General features: G+C 55.3%; 3 protein-coding genes across 3 annotated transcripts; all 3 read left to right on the forward strand.

Annotated features, from left to right (window-relative positions):
- Nucleotides 1–4915: 4915 nt before the first annotated feature.
- HRG_02125 (uncharacterized protein) lies at nucleotides 4916–5310 on the forward strand (the record flags this gene model as incomplete). The annotated part of the gene is made up of 2 exons (XM_044860596.1): nucleotides 4916–5201; nucleotides 5255–5310. The coding sequence occupies 2 exons, from the start codon at nucleotides 4916–4918 to the stop codon at nucleotides 5308–5310; spliced, it is 342 nt and encodes a 113-aa protein (XP_044724229.1).
- Nucleotides 5311–8758: 3448 nt separating this feature from the next.
- Nucleotides 8759–9373, forward strand: HRG_02126 (uncharacterized protein; the record flags this gene model as incomplete). Its single annotated transcript, XM_044860597.1, has 3 exons — nucleotides 8759–8991; nucleotides 9063–9202; nucleotides 9261–9373. 3 exons carry the CDS (start codon nucleotides 8759–8761, stop codon nucleotides 9371–9373), a joined length of 486 nt encoding a protein of 161 aa, XP_044724230.1.
- A 2992-nt stretch (nucleotides 9374–12365) lies between these two features.
- On the forward strand, nucleotides 12366–13688 carry HRG_02127 (geminivirus rep catalytic domain-containing protein; the record flags this gene model as incomplete). The annotated part of the gene is made up of 3 exons (XM_044860598.1): nucleotides 12366–12971; nucleotides 13088–13430; nucleotides 13633–13688. 3 exons carry the CDS (start codon nucleotides 12366–12368, stop codon nucleotides 13686–13688), a joined length of 1005 nt encoding a protein of 334 aa, XP_044724231.1.
- Between the last annotated feature and the right edge of the window lie 5188 nt (nucleotides 13689–18876).

Consider the following 18876-nt stretch of genomic DNA (forward strand, 5'->3'; position numbering starts at 1 on the left):
ATACTCTCCAAGGGCTACCAACCCTTACCAACAATCCCTTCCGAGATACGAACACAACCCCCCCGAAGGGGGGTGCGCACGCGCCGAAGGGGCGGGTGTGGAGAGCCACACTCACGAGACTTCAATCGAGCATGTCGTTTACAAGGGAGTCGACTCAGCACAGGAGGAGCAAGCATCCGGGAGGGTGCGCGACGGACACTCAACCGCTCCAACACCCGCTCAAGCCAGACTCAAGTCACTCCACCACCCAGAACACACACAAACAATACCCGTTGGGCCCAGGAGCGGAGCGACTTGATCGACCGGAGGGAGTTTTGAACGACCAGAGGGAGGTCAACAGTACCGAGCCGGAGGTGAGGGACACAAAGAGACGGGAGGTCGCTTTGACTGCCGCGCCCCCTATTACTTAAGTTTGGTTTATAGGGGGCCATGGCACAACGGCCCAGCCCCAGTACATAGGAACGAAGATCCTTGCAAAAGGGACGCAGAGAAGTACTAGACCGAAGGGACGGGAAGGAGCGAAGGTAGTGCTAAGAGCCAGGCGACCAGGGGGGGAGACGGCCGTTACTGATTGGATAGTTTGCCCGCAGGGCTTACGTATCCACCACTCCACAACTGGACGGGTTCAGAACCCGGACACTGTACGCGTCGGAGACAAATAAGAAGAGGGCTTCGCCCACTTCCAGGAACCGAGGATGGTTTTTTTCGTTTTCTACTCATTTTCCCGGAGGGCAGTCAGCGGAGTGATTTGATTCCCTGCGGAATCACCTTTGCCTGTTCCCGACTCTTTGAAGGAGTCCACACGCAACGCTCTGCCCACCCGGCATCCGAGCCCAAGCGGGGGAGAGACACGTCACACAGGATTGTGCAACCGGTGGAGGTTTTTCGCCATGGGTTTTCACTTGTGCTGGAGCACAGCTCTTGTTACTTCTTATCCAGCGATCGAGTAGCGCCGGCTAGGTCTGACATCGCACCCACGGAGTCTCGCTTTGGACGGGAGTCTTTCCTCCCCTTGTCAGTGGGGAGGCAGCATGGAACTGCCACCTTTGCACGCGACATGTCCTGCGGACGATCTTTCTGGCTTCATGCCGAGGCCCTGGCTTTGTTACTGCTGCAGTCACCGGTCTTGCTCTGCCTCCCGAGCCCAGCGCTGGTGCAAACGTTGGGTCTTCATCCACTCGGTCACGAGACACAGTCTGTCGACTTCTTCGCTTTCGGAGAAACTCAGCGGATGCCTAGGTCCCAGAGACTTCTGTTACTCGGCGGCACAGTCTGCACGGGGCGGCCTTTTCCATCACAGAGTGTTGCTCTACCTAGACCCGGACAACGGAGGCTCGGCTCCAAGGATGGCGATAGACTGGAGACACTTCTGGCGGCAGCCCCTCCTATGGTCGCCTCGGAGAATGCGGGACTCTCGAGGTTCATCCTTGCACCGCTTTCTTGCTGCGTCGGAAAGATGCAGACGCAAGTGTCCCTTTGGCTCCGGGACATGATGAGGGAGGATGTCGTCCACTCGGGTTCTCGTCAGTTGTTGGACCATTTTTGGGACGACATGGTTGACACGGGCATATGGGAGGTATGACGGGCTTGATGCAGTCGTGCAGCTTTTTCTTTCGTTTGGTGGTCCTTTTCGAACACAGCGTCGGCGCTGCGGGTGTACTCGGCTTGTAGAGGCCGACTTGCTCGATTGAGATTGAGTAGTTTCCGTTTTCGGATGTCACGATAGCTTCACCTCTCGAAGTGCAGATAGTATGCGCACATGGATCTCTTAATATTGAAGTGAACTTGACTTTTCTTCGTCACATGCTCTCTCCTTCTATGATCACACCCACCCCGCTACAGATCAACACCACCCATATCGTAGACCTAACCCGTTTACAAGCTCACCCAATCCCGTTTACAAGGGACAGACTTGAAGATCACCTCCGGAGGACTCCTTCACGACTATGGAGGCAATCCCCCCAAAGGGGGGTGCAGACAGGCCGAAGGGCTGGCTGTGAAGAGTCACACTCACGATATTCGATTGAGTACGACGTTTACAAGCCGGTCTTCACGCGACGGGAGGAGCAAGCGTCTGAAAGGCGCGCGACGGACACTACACTGGACGACATAAGACGAGAGGCTTGACCGAGCGATCGTAGAGAGCAAGGGAACGAGTGAGCCAGGCGAACACAATTGAAAAGTACCGGGCACGTACGAAACACATACAAACAGTACCTCTGGGCCACGAACGGAGTGAGTTGATCGACCGGAGGGAGAGTTCGACGGAGGAGAAGGTACACGACCTGGAGGGGAGTGATGGGTGTGACGGGAGGTCACTCTGTGCCTTTGCCCCCGAATACTTAAGTTTGGTTTATAGGGGGCCATGGCACAACGGCCCAGCCCATAGACAGCTTACGTTAGTATGACTGTAGTACTAGCACGGATTGACAGGGGGGAAAGAAGTGAGTCATAAGAACCAATGGAGCGGAGAGAACATGGTACGTCACACTTGGTCGGGTTGCGCAGCTTCCACGACTGCTCCACACATGGCCGGGTTGGTGCAACCCGGACAACAACTCACGGGAGGTATAAAGAAGGGTCGAGGCGCCCGCTCATTTTCCATCAAACCTGAGAAAGGTTTCTTCTTTGTTGTAAGGTATTTTACGAAGTGCCGCACAGAAGCACGGACGAAGCGACGAATTCTCAGTGGAATCGTACCTTGAACTCGTCTTATCGAGTTGATCTGCGTGGGAGCGTTCTGGTCAAGGGACCACCCGACTTTTTCTCCCTGGAAACATTGCTCTTGGCTAGAGCTTGCCTTAGTCTCCATAGAACAGGACGCGGTCCGGTGGAGACTCATCATGGACTCGTGGCAGTCTTTCTACTCGCAGACCGAGCCGACGGGATGTGCATCGCCCGCCTCATTGCCTTGGGAGGACAAGGTGTTATTCCCATCTAAGTATGCGGATCTGGACTGCGTCGCCTGCGCTTGCCAGTGCTGCGGCAAGGAGTTTCGCAACTGTGTCCGGCCTCGGGGAGTTCCCACCCTGTCCCTTTTTCGTCCGACCGGAGACGAGGTCCACATATCCGGGCCAAGCGACCCGGCATTTCTGCTCTCTTTTCCCTCCCTCGATGCCCTGCTGGCATGCTGGCTGTCTCTAATTGACAGGCTGGAGGGTTTCGCCCATGTATGGTTTTCTTGGAACTGTCATGCGGGGCGTCCCCGCTCGTTCTCTGGACACATGAACGATACGGAGTGGGATTCCTTCGTGCGTGAGACCTGGGGTCAAGGCGACTGTTGCATGCTCCTCCTCATTGAATCCCCTCGGGGATTTGAGGGCGTCTGGACGGAAGCCAAGTTGGCCAAGGAGCTACGAGTTCTCCTCGGTCGTGTTTCTGAGCCTCCTGTGGACGAAGTCATACGGACGGCCACCGACGTATCGTGCGAACTGGTTCCGCATTGGCAGGCCGCTGCCTGGTACGAGACGAGAAAGGACGTGCTAGACGTCAGCGACTATCAGTTAATAGACGCGCTGGGGCAACAATTGATAGGGGAGTAGACTATGTCCTGGGATAGCATAGATGCAGACAGCACGAACTTCCCAGTGTGTAGACTCGGGCGGATGATGTGAAGGTCTTGAGTGGTCATCCCCGCCATTCTGGTCCAGTAGTCGCGATGACCTCGTTTCTTGCACTCCATCGATACGCCCGCAAGTCGTGTTTTGAGTCACCGTGTGGATTGACTCTGCCACTTCGGAACATCAATACCTAATCTCATGACCATGACCGCACCTGGAACCACCCGGCTACCGATAGATACCACCCAGCATCGTAGACTCAATCCTCGTTTACAAGATAATCCATTGCAAGTACTCCACTCTGAGCATAAACCCCGTAGGGCCCTTCATCGTTATGGTCATTACACCCGAAGGGGGTGCGGACACGCCGAAGGTGTGGACGTGAGGAGCCGCACTGACGAATCCTCAATCGAGTCGCGACGTTCACAAGGGAGTAGTACCAAGTGAAGAGGAGCAATTGTCCCCTTGGGGGCAAGCGACGGACACACGATACACGCACACAGCAACAGACACCAGTCACTCGCACACAGACGGAAGGTACACTCCACCACACAAACAGACCGAGCAGCTACATCCAACACTCTCCGTTGGGCCCGCGACTGGAAGGAGCCCTTCGACCGGAGGGAGGTTTTGAACGACTGGAGGGAGTCAAAGGTACCGCAGCTGGAGGCGGAGGGACGGTAGAGTGAGGGAGTCACTCGGACACCCAGGCCCCCTATTACTTAAGTTTGGTTTATAGGGGGCCATGGCACAACGGCCCAGCACATAGGAACGGAAGATCCCGACAGGGGACGCAGTGATGTACATAGCAGTATTGAACAGGCGGGGAAATACTTGGTCATAAGAACCAATCAACGGGACGGAAGATGGTACGTCTTGTGCAGGTTACATAGTTTCACTGCACATCCACACTTGACTGGGTGGTGCACCAGGGTTCAAGCATTGCGTCATCCATTGCCACAGTTGACCGGGCAGGAGACCCGGACATATTTCATAGGCGGAGCATAAGGAGAGCGGGGCGATCATGGTCGTGGATGCAGCTCGTCTGCATCGTGCAAATGCCTTGTTGATGGTAAAGTGGTTGTTGAGCAACACGTCGGAGACATGTACTTAAGGGTTTTGATGCCCGCCTCAGTTTGTGTCTGAACCACGGTAGGTTCGCCTTTCATTACATTTTATTACTGCACCGCGTGCGTCTTGTTCATCTGTTAGCTGGAGCTGGGCTTCTTTTCGTCACCACTCGTGAGAGTTCTTGTCTCTTCTCGGCGCACGGAGTGGCCCTCTTACCATTCTCGGGGCGTCGCCGGACGAGAGTCTCTTCTTGTGTCCCAGAGACACTATCTACGGGGTTCACAATGACGACCCATGGCAACATGGCTGCACATCAGCAGGAGCGGGTGCAAGGAGCCAAGGGCCACAACTTCTTCTGGGGCAAGGAGTTTGTACCCGAGAGTGGCGGAGCCGGCTCTCTCTTTCAGAGTCTTTTCTGGCTTGCTAAGGAGCTATACGAGGGTCAGATGTTGGATCTCGCTAAGTTGACGAAGAGGCTTTCGCCTTCTCGCGACCCCTGTGTGGGCGCAGGGAACATTGTTGTTGTTGCCGTCTACTTTCTTTTCAACCATCGCGACGACATGGATATCTGTTGGAAAGAGCTGCGGCAGAACTTGGCGGTGGCCGCTGACGTGTGGCAAAAGTGGCCCGATACTTCGGCGACCGGAGAGCAGGATTGTACTATGGTCTTGCTCTTTGATACATCCTCACCCTTGGAAGGGCCGTTGGAGATGGAGGGAGTGGTGCGAGCCGTTCAGCATTTCTTGGGTTATTGTTCCACAAGGGGAGAGAAGGGTCCCTCTTGGCAGCGCGCACGCTCTGCTCTCATCGAGCTTGTTCCGGAGAAGAAGAAGGAACAGTGGTTTGCATCGCGCCATTTTTTACTCTCGTCTTCTGGGCAGCACAGTCTTTGCCCCGGTCGGCCGTCTTCTTGTGAGACGGGGTAGCCGACCCTCTCTGGAAAACCCCCACTTACCGCTTTTGGTGGTGACGATGACTTCATCCCCACTCAGTTTGGTCTGCATCGCTACAGAACACAGAATACAGGATACTTATTAGAGTGATATATGGTAAACTTGCATTGTTTTGACCCAGGATGTATTCAGCCGCACTCATAGGGCTACGGATAGTAATCAACAAGGAGCATAGGCTGAATCCTTTACCTAAGCCGATACTGCAAGGGTTCTACTCTGTGTGATCACCCCCGGAGGGCCATTCCATCACTACGGAATTTACTCCGAAGGAGTGCAGACAGGCCGTAGGACTGGCTGTGGAGAGCAGCGAAGCGTCACACTGACAGTCTTCGACCGAGTAAATACGTTTACAAGGGAATCCACACAAGTGAAGAGGAGCGAATGTCCGCAGGGCATGCGACGGACACACAACAGTACACACCGCAAAGCAAACGCAAGTCACTTCACCACCCACTAACACGGAACATCTACAACCCCAGCACACTCTCACCGTTGGGCCACGAGCGGAGCGAGTTCTGTCTGAGCCGGAGGCGAGAATGACGACTGGAGGGAGTCACCAGTACCGAGCCGGAGGTGAGGGACACAAAGGGACGGGAAGTCACTTTGACCCATGCGCCCCCTATTACTTAAGTTTGGTTTATAGGGGGCCTCTGCTCCATGGCCCAGTCACTAGAGAATGGATGACCGCACGGGCAGGAATGAAGTACTAGAGGTCCTTGACAGGCGGGAAAGTGACCTAGTCCTAACGACCAATCAGACCGGCGGGAGGAGGTCGGCCACAGAGTGTGGGTTGCATCGCTTCCACACACCCACCCAACTGCCTTGGCTGGTGGGGAAAAGTGGGAGGGGGGGGTCCCCGGACAGAGGTGGAGAGCACCGGTCGGGAAGACGGCAGACGGAGTATATAGAGGAGGCTGTCCCCTCCCCCTCGAAACAGATCTCAGAGATCGTCTCTCTCTTCTTTCTACTTCTTCTGGAGGAGACACCAGCAGCGCTTCTCTTCATTTGAATCTGCTTGGATGCAAGCGGGCAGCCCTAGTCTGCCTGTCCTACGCAGCAAGGAGTAGCCATTCTGGAAAAGCTAGACAGCGGCCCTTTCACTCTCACAACCCGGCGGGTTCCGCTCAGATCTCCGGGAGTATCGCCTCGAGTACGACTTGCGGAGTGGGTAAGATTCCATCCCCTGTTACACCAGGGACAGTACCTCCGTGTCGAGAGACACAACTATATACGCTGGTCATGGCGACATACCAGCAGGAGCGCCCATCCAAGTCTGAGGAACAGAAGCGGGACGATTTGCTTTGGGGCAATCGCTTCGTGCCCAAGAGTCACGGAGCAGGTCGTTTGGTCGAACATCTCGTCTGGCTTGCTAACAAGCTGCCGGGGAGCCAGACACTTCACCTTGAGCAGTCGGAAAGGACGCTTTGGAAACCGCTCCCCCCCCTCTTAGCCGCAGGCAATGTCGTTGCCGTGGCTGTTTACTTTACATTCCGAGACCTCGTGGCGATGGATTTGTGCCGGAAGGAGTTGCAGGACTCTCTGGCGGTGACGGCGGACGTCTGGATCAAGTTGTCTGATGACTCCTCTGGGGAAGGAGCCCGGGACTGCTCCATGGTTCTACTCTTTGATCCCGCCTCGCCTCTCGTCGGCCCCATGCAGACGCGAGAAGTCATTTATGCGGTGCAGCATTATTTAGGTTACTGTCAGGCAGCGACCGACGAACAGGAGAGATGCTCCAGAGCCCGAGGATCGAAAGGCAAGGGGTACTATTGTCCATGTTGGAACAGCGCGTACGTCGCTGTGATTGAGCTCGTCTCGGAAGGAGAAAGGGACACGTGGTTGGCGTCAAGACAGTCCCTGATCTCGACCCCGGAAACGGTGGATCGTTGGCGTGGGGAAGGGTTTTGCGGACGAGCATTTTGCAGGTAAGGGGTACCAATTAGTAAATATGAACTTTCTCGTACACATTGTTTTCGTGGAGGTCGCAGTCTGAACGTACTTTGGCCCACTCGGCTATCGAAAAGCATGAGAGCATGATATAGACGCGACCCTTCACCGAGGACTGCACACTCCTTTAGTCGCTTTCAATCATCTTCGAGACCCAAACAGATCGTAGACTTCATTCGAGAACCCTGAACCGTTTACAAGAAAGCTTCATTGCCCCGGCTACCACCCACATCTACAATCCACTCATGACTATGGAGGCAACCCCCCGCAGGGGGTGCACACAGGCCGCAGGACTGGGTGTGAAGAGCCACGCTCACGAGACTTCGATTGTGTAACACATTTACAAGAACACATGCACAGTCACGGGACGGAGGACCGCGACCGAAGGGGAGCAAGGGACGAGACCCAACACACAAAAGGACACGGAAGTTACTCTTGCGCGTAGACAGACGGGACAGCTACATCCAAACACAACCCGTTGGGCCACGACCGGAGGGAGTTTTGTCTGAGCGGAGCGAGTTGGATGACCGGAGGGAGCCCTTTGACGGAGTCAATGGTACGAGCCTGGAGGGCGAAGTCAGTGAGAGGGACGGAGTCACTCGGACACCCAGGCCCCCTATTACTTAAGTTTGGTTTATAGGGGGCCATGGCACAACGGCCCAGCCCATAGACAGGTTGCTTCAGCTTCCATGTAGTTATTAGCAGTCTCGGAAAGGATAGACGGGACGAGGTGTTAAGAAGGTACGGGACGGAGGGACTGTACCACGTCAACAAGTCAGCTTGCACGTAGTGGTTGCATGACTCCACAACTGGACGGGCGAGAGACCCGGACAGATACTACACAAAGGGCTTGGGAACAAGCCATATAAAGGGGAGGACACCCCCCCGAGCAGAGCGTTCCGTCGGGAAGACTTGAATCTCTTTTCCTTTCAATTCCGTGAGGACTTTGCAAGTGCACTGCCTTTTCTCAGGTGAAAAGAAGACGCAAGGTAGGTGGATACCTTATATAAGGATTGGGATCAACAATAAGTTAAGTTAGTCCGGCAGACTTCGCTTTGGTAAGCAATGGAGCAGGTCAGCTGATCACGCGCACCTCTGGTGTTGTTGGGTCAACACGTACACGTCAAGGGACAGACGTCACCTCGGCAAAGTGGGGTTTGCTTTTTCCCCTGGGGACATACCGAGTGATTGATACTCTTTTGCGGCGCTACATATCCCTCGACAGCCATGGAAGAGGCCCTGAATCAGCCCGACTTCTCTGAGGCGGCAGGCGGCTTGAGGACGGCTGCGGACCATCTCGATCGGTGTCGGAATCTCCCCGCCGTCGATGGCGGTGCTCGCCTGGCAGAGACCCTCCAAACGGTACTGGAGCGCATCGGAGCGCTGGAAAGAACGATGCAGCGTCGCTTCGATCAGGTAGACCGTCGAATGGATGGCTTGGATCGCAAGGTCACCGTCTCGTGAGTAGACTGTCCACCTTTCGGCCCTCCATCAGCAGGGGATTGCTGACCTTCATTCACCCTTTCCGCAGCAACCGAAACGCAGTGATTCGGGCGCAGAACAGCACTGTCGTCCGCGCGGACATGGAGTTGGAACCCCTCTACAGCGTCCTCACCGGTGAGCCGTTGGATCAATTCCCAGAGACCTTGGATCGCCTTGAGCGACTGCAGTGTAAGTATCGACTACCGAGTGCGAGGGATGCTGTGCTGACTAGGGATACGCACCGTAGTGGCAGCCGTCAATGACCTGTTGACCCATCTCGGCGAGGTCCCGAGGGGTCGTGTCGAAGAGAGACGGAGACAGTTGAAGCTCGCTTCAGGCGTGGTGACAAGGGCTGTGTAATGGATTGACTACTTTTTTTTTAATTTCTTCCTTTTTTCTGTCCTGGTCCTGGACATTTGAAAGCGTCAGTGTTCAGGAGGAATAACTGGATGGGGACTTCACGATACCTTCACTCAAGGCCAGGCTACATTGATGTGCATGAAGAGTTATGATTAAATTCACTTCCATACTGGCTACCACTCAATGCCGAGGGTCGTGACACGGTGACACGGTGACACCGGGTATACACCTCCACGTAGACTATTCTTTCATCCCCTGTTTACAAGTAGACCTATACGTTTACAAGATAACACATTGCAAGGGACACGACCCTGAGCATAAGCCCCGCAGGGCATTTCAGAGCTACGGAATCAACCCCCCGAAGGGGGTGCGACCAAGCCGAAGGTTTGGGCGTGATGAGCCACACTGACCTATCTTCGATTGAGTCAATCCGTTTACAAGATTACCTTGCAAGATGAGAGGAGCAGTTGTCCCTCTCTCGGAGGGGCAAGCGACGGATACAACACAACACACTACACCCGCTCAATCCCCAAACCAAAGTCACTCCACCATACACGCCACACCCAGCAAATACCCGTTGGGCCCGCGACTGGAAGGAGCATTGTCTGAGCGGAGCGAGTTTGGGACGACCGGAGGGAAGTCACCAGTACGCGACAGGCGGGAGTGGACTGTATGGGGGACGGAGTCACTCATACCCATAGGCCCCCTATTACTTAAGTTTGGTTTATAGGGGGCCATGGCACAACGGCCCAGCCCATAGGAACGGAAAGTCCCGCAAGGGGCAGAAGTGATGTACATAGCAGTATTGAACAGGCGGGGAAATACTTGGTCATAAGAACCAATCAGAGGGACGAAGGATGGTACGTCACAGAGTGTAGCTTGCCTTGGCTTGCATACACATCACATGCTGTGCGGGTCGGAACCCGGACACGAGTGGGGAACACACTTCCGCAGAAGTACATAAAGAGGGCGTGCCGCCCACTTCCTTCCGACCTCAGACGGTCCGTTCTCTCCCATCTCGAGCAGGCTGCTCTTTGGCTTGATGCCCATACTGCCTTTTCCGTCAAGGAGCACGAAGACTCTTCTCTACGTTGCCCATCGTTTGGTTCGTGGGCAGCCAACCTCCCACCCGGAGGACGGGACTATGCTAAAAGGGAGTCGAGTAGACCTCCGAGGTTCGCTTGTGCGTCACGGCAAATACCGCTGCTGGGACAGTTGTCTTCCCGGTCAAGGAACGCACTGTGTCGGACACTTCTTCCTCGTCAGATCACGATGCTGGGCACGGAGGCCCTGTGGGGGGTTTTGTACCCTGATTCTCTGTGGACCGAGTCAACGTTGCCGGTGAAGGAGGGGTTTGGCTTTGACTGTTGGTTCTTGGGCAGCATTGCCCGAGAACGTCCGAAGGTGAAGCGAGAGCTTGACCGGGCGCACGACGTCCTTGAGGTCAAGGATGACGACATGACTCGTTCGTTTACCGTCCTGCAGACGGAAGCTTGCGATTGCGCGCTTCGCGACCCGACACGTCCTGCCGACGTCTAAGTACGACACTCAGCCCCAGGTGCAAGCTAGCGGCTTGTGGGTGGCTAGCGACCGTGACGACCCCTATGATTGCTGTGAGCGCGTGTGCTTGGAACACGGCGTGGACTCGTTTGTCCATCTCTTCTTGCAGAACGCCACGAACTCGCGCATGCCGGCGAATCCAATCCCGGACGATCGGGTTTCGGTTCTCCGCGGACTCGTCTACGGGGTTTTCCGGACCTCGCACACTGCTCTCTGCAGGACAGACCTTGTTGCAATCTGCTCCTTCGCCGGGAGAATCCTCAAGAACAAATCGCGATGAATGACGAGCAGGTGGACGCGCTATGGTGCGCTCACAGCTACTTTACCTTGGCTATTCTAGCGAGACATGTGCACAGCGTCAGCATGTACAAACTGTTTGTGGATCAGTTTCGGCGTTTGTGGGCTCGCGTGCTGCACGCCTTGGAGACGGGAGAAGATGCGCCCGGCCTTGCGAAGAAGTAACCACCCTGCTTGATCGTGGTGTTATAGATCACTCAATGGAACAAGAAGCGTGTATTTATACTGAATGGTTATGACAATACCAGGACATTCAATGTCCTCCTAAAGCGGCCTCAGACCGTTTACAAGTGCATGACACGCGTTTACAAGTGAATTGACTCCGAGAATTCCACTCTGAGGATAAACCCCGTAGGGCACATCACGACTATGGAATCAACCCCCCCGAAGGGGGGTGCAGTGAGGCCGAAGGTCGAACTGTGGAGAGCCACGCTCAAGAGACTTCAATCGAGTAAACACGTTTACAAGGGAATCTACACAGAGAAGAGGAGCGAGCATCCGTCAGGGTGCGCGACGGACTCCCAACAACACAGTCACACCAAAGAACAATCGTGAATACGGACCGAGTGACGAATACCAACACGAACACACCACCCCAAGTCACTCGGTCATACACTCCACACCCAAACAGTACCCGTTGGGCCACGACCGGAGGGAGTTTTGTATGAGCGGAGCGAGTTGGACGACTGGAGGGAGCCCTTTGACGGAGTCAACAGTACCGAGCCGGAGGTGAGGGACACAAAGGGACGGGAAGTCACTGTCACCCCCGGGCCCCCTATTACTTAAGTTTGGTTTATAGGGGGCCATGGCACAACGGCCCAGCCCATAGAGCAGCTTGAACGCACGTGATTGCATGCAGTCATAGGCGGAAGCGACGGGGGGAGCGACGCAGTGCTAAGAGCGAATGAGCCTAGAGGGATCACGCCGTCCATGGAAAGACAGCTTGTGTAGCTTGCGTAACTTGCATGTATCCACTACTGGCCGGGGCAGACGCCCGGACAGAATGACACCGGAGGGTATAAAGCGGGCAAGGTGCCCCAATGTTGAACTCGGATGAGTTGTCTCCCTTGAGTCTCGTTTCCTGCGTGGCAAAAGAGAGCGAGAGAGATAGAGAGAGGGAACGATGTCTTCCACCATGGAGGTTGATCCTCCTGCTAGTGATAGCGGTTATGAGTCTGTCGAGAGGGATGCTCGCGAGATCCCCGGAGTGACCGAGAAGCATCAAGACTTTGTGTTCCATGCAAACATGGCGTTTGTCACCTACACCCGCAGCCGGGTCGAAGACCCAGAGGAGTTCCACAGGTATCTACGAGAGTCGCTGGCGCCGAGCCTGCCACGGGTTAACCGCAGGACTGGACAGGCAGGAACAGTACAGGTCTACGGCTGCAAGGAACTGCATGAGGATGGCACTCCCCACTATCATGTGATGCTCAAGTTCGAGCCCCGCGTGCACTGGAGGAACGCCCGTGAAAAGTTCAGGGTCTGGATTGATGTAAAGGATGGTCGTGAGGTGGACACGACGTCGATCAACATTCACAAGAAGCCGGAGAACGAGACGCCTGCGTACTTCCTGCAGTGCGTGCAGGCTTATATCGCCAAGGGTGGCGACGTCTTTGGCGAGTGGATCGGTCCCAAGACGACGACGGCGTCGGAAAAAGACAAGTACTTGGAGCAGACGGTTGAGACGGAGTCCCGCGAGGAGGCGGAGACGCTGCTCAAGACGCATTTCAAGTCCTGGTGGGTACGTAACCATGCGAATTGCCAGGCTTTCTTGAGGACCAAGAAGGGTCCTTCTGCCAAACCCCATGCGCCTTCCTTTCCTCCCTTACCTGGAAGGTGCCGAGAAGGTTGCTTCAGTGGCGGCAAAAGAACTTTGACGTGGCCCGGCTTGGTCGTCCGACATGTCTCGTCATCGTCGGTCGGCCCCGCTCTGGCAAGACCGAGTGGGCTCTTTCCTTTGGTCGTCCAGCTCACATGACGGGTGAGTGGAATATGGATGAACTCATGAAGCCGGACATTACACATGTTGTCCTCAACGATATCAAGTTGAGGGCTTTTCCCTACAAGCGTGACCTTGCTGGCTGTCAGGAGTACATCACCGCCACAGGCAAGTACCGCGAGCAGCGGACCATTCGCATGGGTATACCAGTCATCTGGACTTGTAATGAGGACAATGATGTTACCAAGGACAAGGATATTGGTCAGTATTTGCTTGAGACAGCCGTGATTTATCGTGTGCCAAAGGGGAAGATGTTGTATGGGAAGTAGATACAAATCGAGAAGATGCATTGTTGTGACACCGCCAGCATCGTAGATCAAAATCGTTTACAAGCTCACCACATTGCCCCGGCTACCACCCTTCATCTCTAACCCACTCATGACTATGGAATCAATCCCCGCAGGTGCGACCGAGCCGAAGGTTCGGGCGTGGAGACCACGCTCAACCATCTTCAATTGAGTAGACCCGTTCACAAGCCAGTAGATACACCACAGGAGGAGCAACCGAAGGGCGACGGACCATACACAACAACTTGCACACACACAAACCCCAGTTCAAGTCACTCCGCCATACAAGCACACTGCAAACAATACCGTTGGGCCACCCCGACCGGAGGGAGGTGCTTGAGCGGAGCGAGAACGGACGACTGGATGGAGGACACTGGTACGAGCAGGCAGCGAGGACCTTGTAGGAGTGAGGGAGTCACTGCTACTCTTGGGCCCCCTATTACTTAAGTTTGGTTTATAGGGGGCCATGGCACAACGGCCCAGCCCATAGAGAATGGATGTCCTGCAAAGGGCAGAAATGGAGGTGCTAGACCGAAAGGAGCGGAGCGGATGAAGGTGGTCCTAACCGCTGATTGGAGAAGAGCGACAACGCGGGTCTACCCGTCCAGCTTCCCAAAGGGTTGCATGACGGATCCATACACGTCCGGGGCAGCACCCGGACACATGAGATACGGGAGTATATAAAGACCTGGGGGTGCCCCCCTCGACGGCGACCTGGGATGGTCTTCCATTTATCCTTCACTCTTCACGCACGGGGTGCATGTGCTGAGCTTGGGCGAAAAGCTACGTCTTCTTACAGGTAAAACATCTCCTTTTCTGTGTGGGAAAAGCACCGCTTCGATTTCGGGAGGAAAACATGTTATCAGAATACTGTTCGCTGACGAACACGGACGGCTGCACAGACCACGTGCCACCTCCTGCTAGGAGATAAACTCGTCGTGAGACATTCTGCTACACGCTCGTTGAGAATGCCGTGTACAAGTCTTTCCTTTCCGGTTGTAGAACCGGAACGTCTACTGCATGACGCCGAAGACTACGAGGCCGACGGTGGTGACAAGTGGTCAGCCTGTGAGAGCAGCAGCGATACGCCCTCCTCTTTCGCCTTGGAACTTGGGGAAGGGCCGGCGCTTCCTTCGTTGACGGAGGTGTTCCACTCCGGAGTGGACGCGGCGAGGCTTTTCCGCCCCGGCGACATCCTGCAGGCTTCTTTGCAAGGAGCAGGTGCATTTTGGACGGTATCCATGGTCCATTTTGACTCTCTTCAGGCCTTGAAGGACGTGGCCTTCTGCCTTGCTCCCCCTGCCGGTTTCGGCTGTAGAATATGGTCTCTCGCAGATGACCAGGCGGGGTGTTGGATCGCCGTCGTTCTTGTAGGTGCCATTGACGGTTCGCATTTAGATGCGGCCAGGGTAAAGACGGAGGATTTCCTCTCATGCTGCGCCGGCGTCGATGCCTCTCTGGAATTGGCCGTAGAATGGCTGGAGATGATCCCTTGGTGGAGTTATCGTCACTGGCGCAAGCAGTACGATCTCCTTCTCGACTCCTCGCTCTGGGTTTGGTCCGCTGGCGAGGACATTGACACGGTCGAGTTCCGCGTCCATCAGCACTTGGATACGCTGGTCCGCTGAGGGGTTTCGGGCTTTTGGACTCCCTGGCGGTAGATTCTTAGGCTGTTTTTCCATAGCTGTTACGGGGCTTTTTGTACGGGACCTTTCCTGCCACGCTTTGAAACCAATCGTATGAATGCGTCGCCATTTGACTTGCTTCGGGATTGCGGCCGAACAGAACACGGGTGACCGATGCCGTAGTCGAATTGCCTCTCTCGGTGCCTGTACTGGCTGCACACCTTCATTACTTACCCTCTTCCCGGCCATCACCGAGATAACAAGCAGCGTAGCCCTGATTTTTCCACGTACACTTTGAAAGCGTTTACAAGAAAGCGGCACAAGCTAGTGATCAAAACCCCTTTAAGGACTCTACACTGAGGATAAGCCCCGCAGGGCATTCCATGACTATGAACATTACCCCGAAGGGGGTGCGGACACGCCGAAGGTGTGGACGTGAAGAGTGGCGCTCACCATCTTCAATTGAGTAACGCGTTCACAAGAGCACTCGACAAAGTGAAGAGGAGTAGGTGTCCCGCAAGGGGCACACGACGGACCGTAATCAATACACCAAACAGAAACGGAAGTCACTCCGCCATACACTCCACATACAAACGCTACACCGTTGGGCCGCGACTGGAAGGAGCCCTTCGACCGGAGGGAGTTTTGAACGAGTGGAACGAGGACACTGTGACCGACCGGCGGGAGGGCAACTGTATGGGGGACGGAGTCACTCATACCCATAGGCCCCCTATTACTTAAGTTTGGTTTATAGGGGGCCATGGCACAACGGCCCAGCCCATAGGAACGGAATGTCGGACACGGCAGGAGAGAAGTACTAGGCCGAAAGGAGCGGAGCGGATGCAGGCAGTCCTAACGACCAATGGGACTGGAGAGACCAGGTCGGTTCTGCGGTGTAGGTTGCGTCAGCTTCCATGCACGTCCAGGTCATATGACGGGGTGGGAGCCCCGGACACATGTGGAGAACACACACACACCGGAGGGTATAAGAACCCAGGGTTCGCCCACTCTTACAGAACATGGACGGTTCTCTTTTTCTTTCTCTTCATTTTCCGGAGGAGAGGGCGTTGTTACGCCTCGAAAAGAAAGGTAAGCCGTGAGGCTTTTACGACGAGAGGACACGGTGCCTGCGGCTACGAGACCCCATGAAAACATACCGAGAGTATGGGAACCCAGAGGAAACAATAGCACTTGGCGGTGCGACGAGTCGAAAGACGTAAGCAAGTGAGGGCGGGAGACGAACACTGGCAAAAAGGTGGGACACCTGGACAGACTTGTTTTGTCCTTCTTCCTTCATTTCTTCTAGTAGGAAGCATCCGGTGTGGACGGACAGGTCCACGGCACTCCGGGACGCAAGGTTGCCGTTCTGTTCCCGCGGAGAGGAACTCGATTGGTGTCCTGTGCACGCGCTTCCACTGCGCCCCTTTGGGGCTTCGCTCCCGCTTGTTTCCCTTCTTGAGGACTGGGGAATGCACTCCGCGCTCCGGGCGCTCCGTCGACAACCGCACCCCGGCCAGGAGGCTAATCCTTGGATGCAGTAGAGGAGATTCTCTCCTCCGTCTTACCTGGTTGCTTTAACCCGTGAGGGCCTCTCGGTAACACCTTCCTTTGTCTTTTCTTTTACGATGTGGTAAAAGATTCTGTTTCCTCGTCTCCTGACAGAGCGAACTCATGTTCTTCCTTTTTACGTGCAGTGGAGGGGGCTGCATCTTGACTACTTCCTTGCGGCCTCGCACAGCAACCGCTTGGAGGAGACGTGGCCTTGTTCATTCTCCCAGAGATGGATTTGCCCTGAGGAATCATCGAGCAGCAGGCTTGAATCGTTTATCGACTGTAGCCCACTCGCCGACAGAGACACGGGAGACCACTGGGCCAACTTTTGGTAACGATGCACGTAGCAGCGCCGGGGCCTGTAGACTGTTCGCGGGGGGCCTTCAAGTGTTGTAGAATGGCCGGTTTCCACATCGCCAGGATGACCCCCTCTGCTTGCCCAAACGGGACTTGGGAATGGCTTCATGCCCTTATCGGCACTCGACGCGACAGACAGAGGTGCACGACTGAATAGACGTAACTGGTTTCATGATTGGCTGCCAGCAGAAACACGCTGCATGACCGTAATCTGCTTCACGTTCACTGACAATTGCCCAAGTCCTTGCAACACGCCTTTGACATGATACACCTATCCCCGGCTACAGCTCAACACCACCCATATCGTAGCCTTCACATCACACGTAGACAGCCCAAGCGTTTACAAGTGAATTGACTCTGAGAATTCCACACTGAGCTTAAGCCCCGCAGGGCATTTCATCGTTATGGAATCAACCCCCCGAAGGGGGTGCGGACGAGCCGTAGGTTCGGACGTGGAGAGCCACGTTGACGAGACTTCAATTGAGTAACGCGTTTACACGAGAGCAGTACACAGTGAGGAGGAGCAAACGAAGTGCGACGGACCACACAATACACTACACGCGCCCACAAACCCTGAACAAGGTACCACTCCCATACAACCCACACACAAACAATACCCGTTGGGCCACCCCGACCGGAGGGAGGTGCTTGAGCGGAGCGAGAAAAACCGACAGGAGGGAGGTTTTGGACGAGAGGAACGAGGACACTGGGACTTCGACTGGAGGGAGAAGACAGTAGAGGGGCGGAGTCCCTTCTACCCCCAGGCCCCCTATTACTTAAGTTTGGTTTATAGGGGGCCATGGCACAACGGCCCAACGTACTAGGCAGGTTACGTAAGTATCCATGCAGTCATAGACCGAAAGGGAGTGGAACGAGAGAAGGTTGTCATAAGAGCTGGGGGAGGGGACCGACAACGCGCGTTCATTGGGTAGCTTCCAACGCAGTGGTTGCGTACACATCCACTCTTGGACGGGGTAGACACCCGGACAACTTTACCACACCGGAGGGTATAAAGGCACGGGCTGCCGCCCACCCACTACAGAACCCAGACGGTTCTCTCTTTTTTTCCCTTCGTCAGACCTAGGAAAGGTTTGATGCTTTACGCGTATGTCGACGCAGGACGCAACACGTTAGACGCTGGACGATACGCACTCAGTCGGAGACATTTGTGCAAGGGAGCACCGTATTTTCTGGACCGGCATTCATTGCGATGATGCGGGACGCTCGCGTTGTTCGAAAGGAGGACGCGGGGACCGGCGGAGAGGGCTGGGACAAGCTTCTGCGGCGAGAGGACGCACTAGTCCGTGAGGTCGTGGGAACGGGGTACGAACCCAAGGTGGTGGTGTACTGTTGCGCGAAGCAGGAAGGATGTTGCATCCATGGAAGCATGTGCCGGCCACTGCGAGACCAGCGCTGGTGTCAGCGTTGGGTCTTCTTGTTCTTGGACCTAGGCGAGGTCGAGCGACGTTCACCGGCGACGATACGGGAGCATTTGTCCGACCGTCTGGGCAATTTCTCTTTTTCCCTCTGGGGATCCGAGCAGTGGAACCGGCATGGATGGTCGCAGTACGCGATGTTCTTGGAAGCGGGAGCTGGAAACGGCTTGAGTGAGGCACACTTAGACTCTCTCCGTAGCTACGTGAGGGAGCACGTCCCGCATGACCCTGAGCCTTGGCATGGCGGGGCAGCCCGCCTCTCTTGCTGTGCTGGTGTGCATCTACAGCGGCTCACTAAGGATGTGAAGCGAGTTCTCTTGGGGAAGCTACAGGACGGAGGGACGCTACAGGAGTTTGGAGACGAGAGTGTCCGGTCTTGCCTCGTGCAGCA

This window comes from Hirsutella rhossiliensis (genome assembly GCF_020360975.1).
Source record: "Hirsutella rhossiliensis strain HR02 chromosome Unknown scaffold00002, whole genome shotgun sequence".
NCBI classification, from domain to species: Eukaryota; Fungi; Ascomycota; class Sordariomycetes; order Hypocreales; family Ophiocordycipitaceae; genus Hirsutella; species Hirsutella rhossiliensis.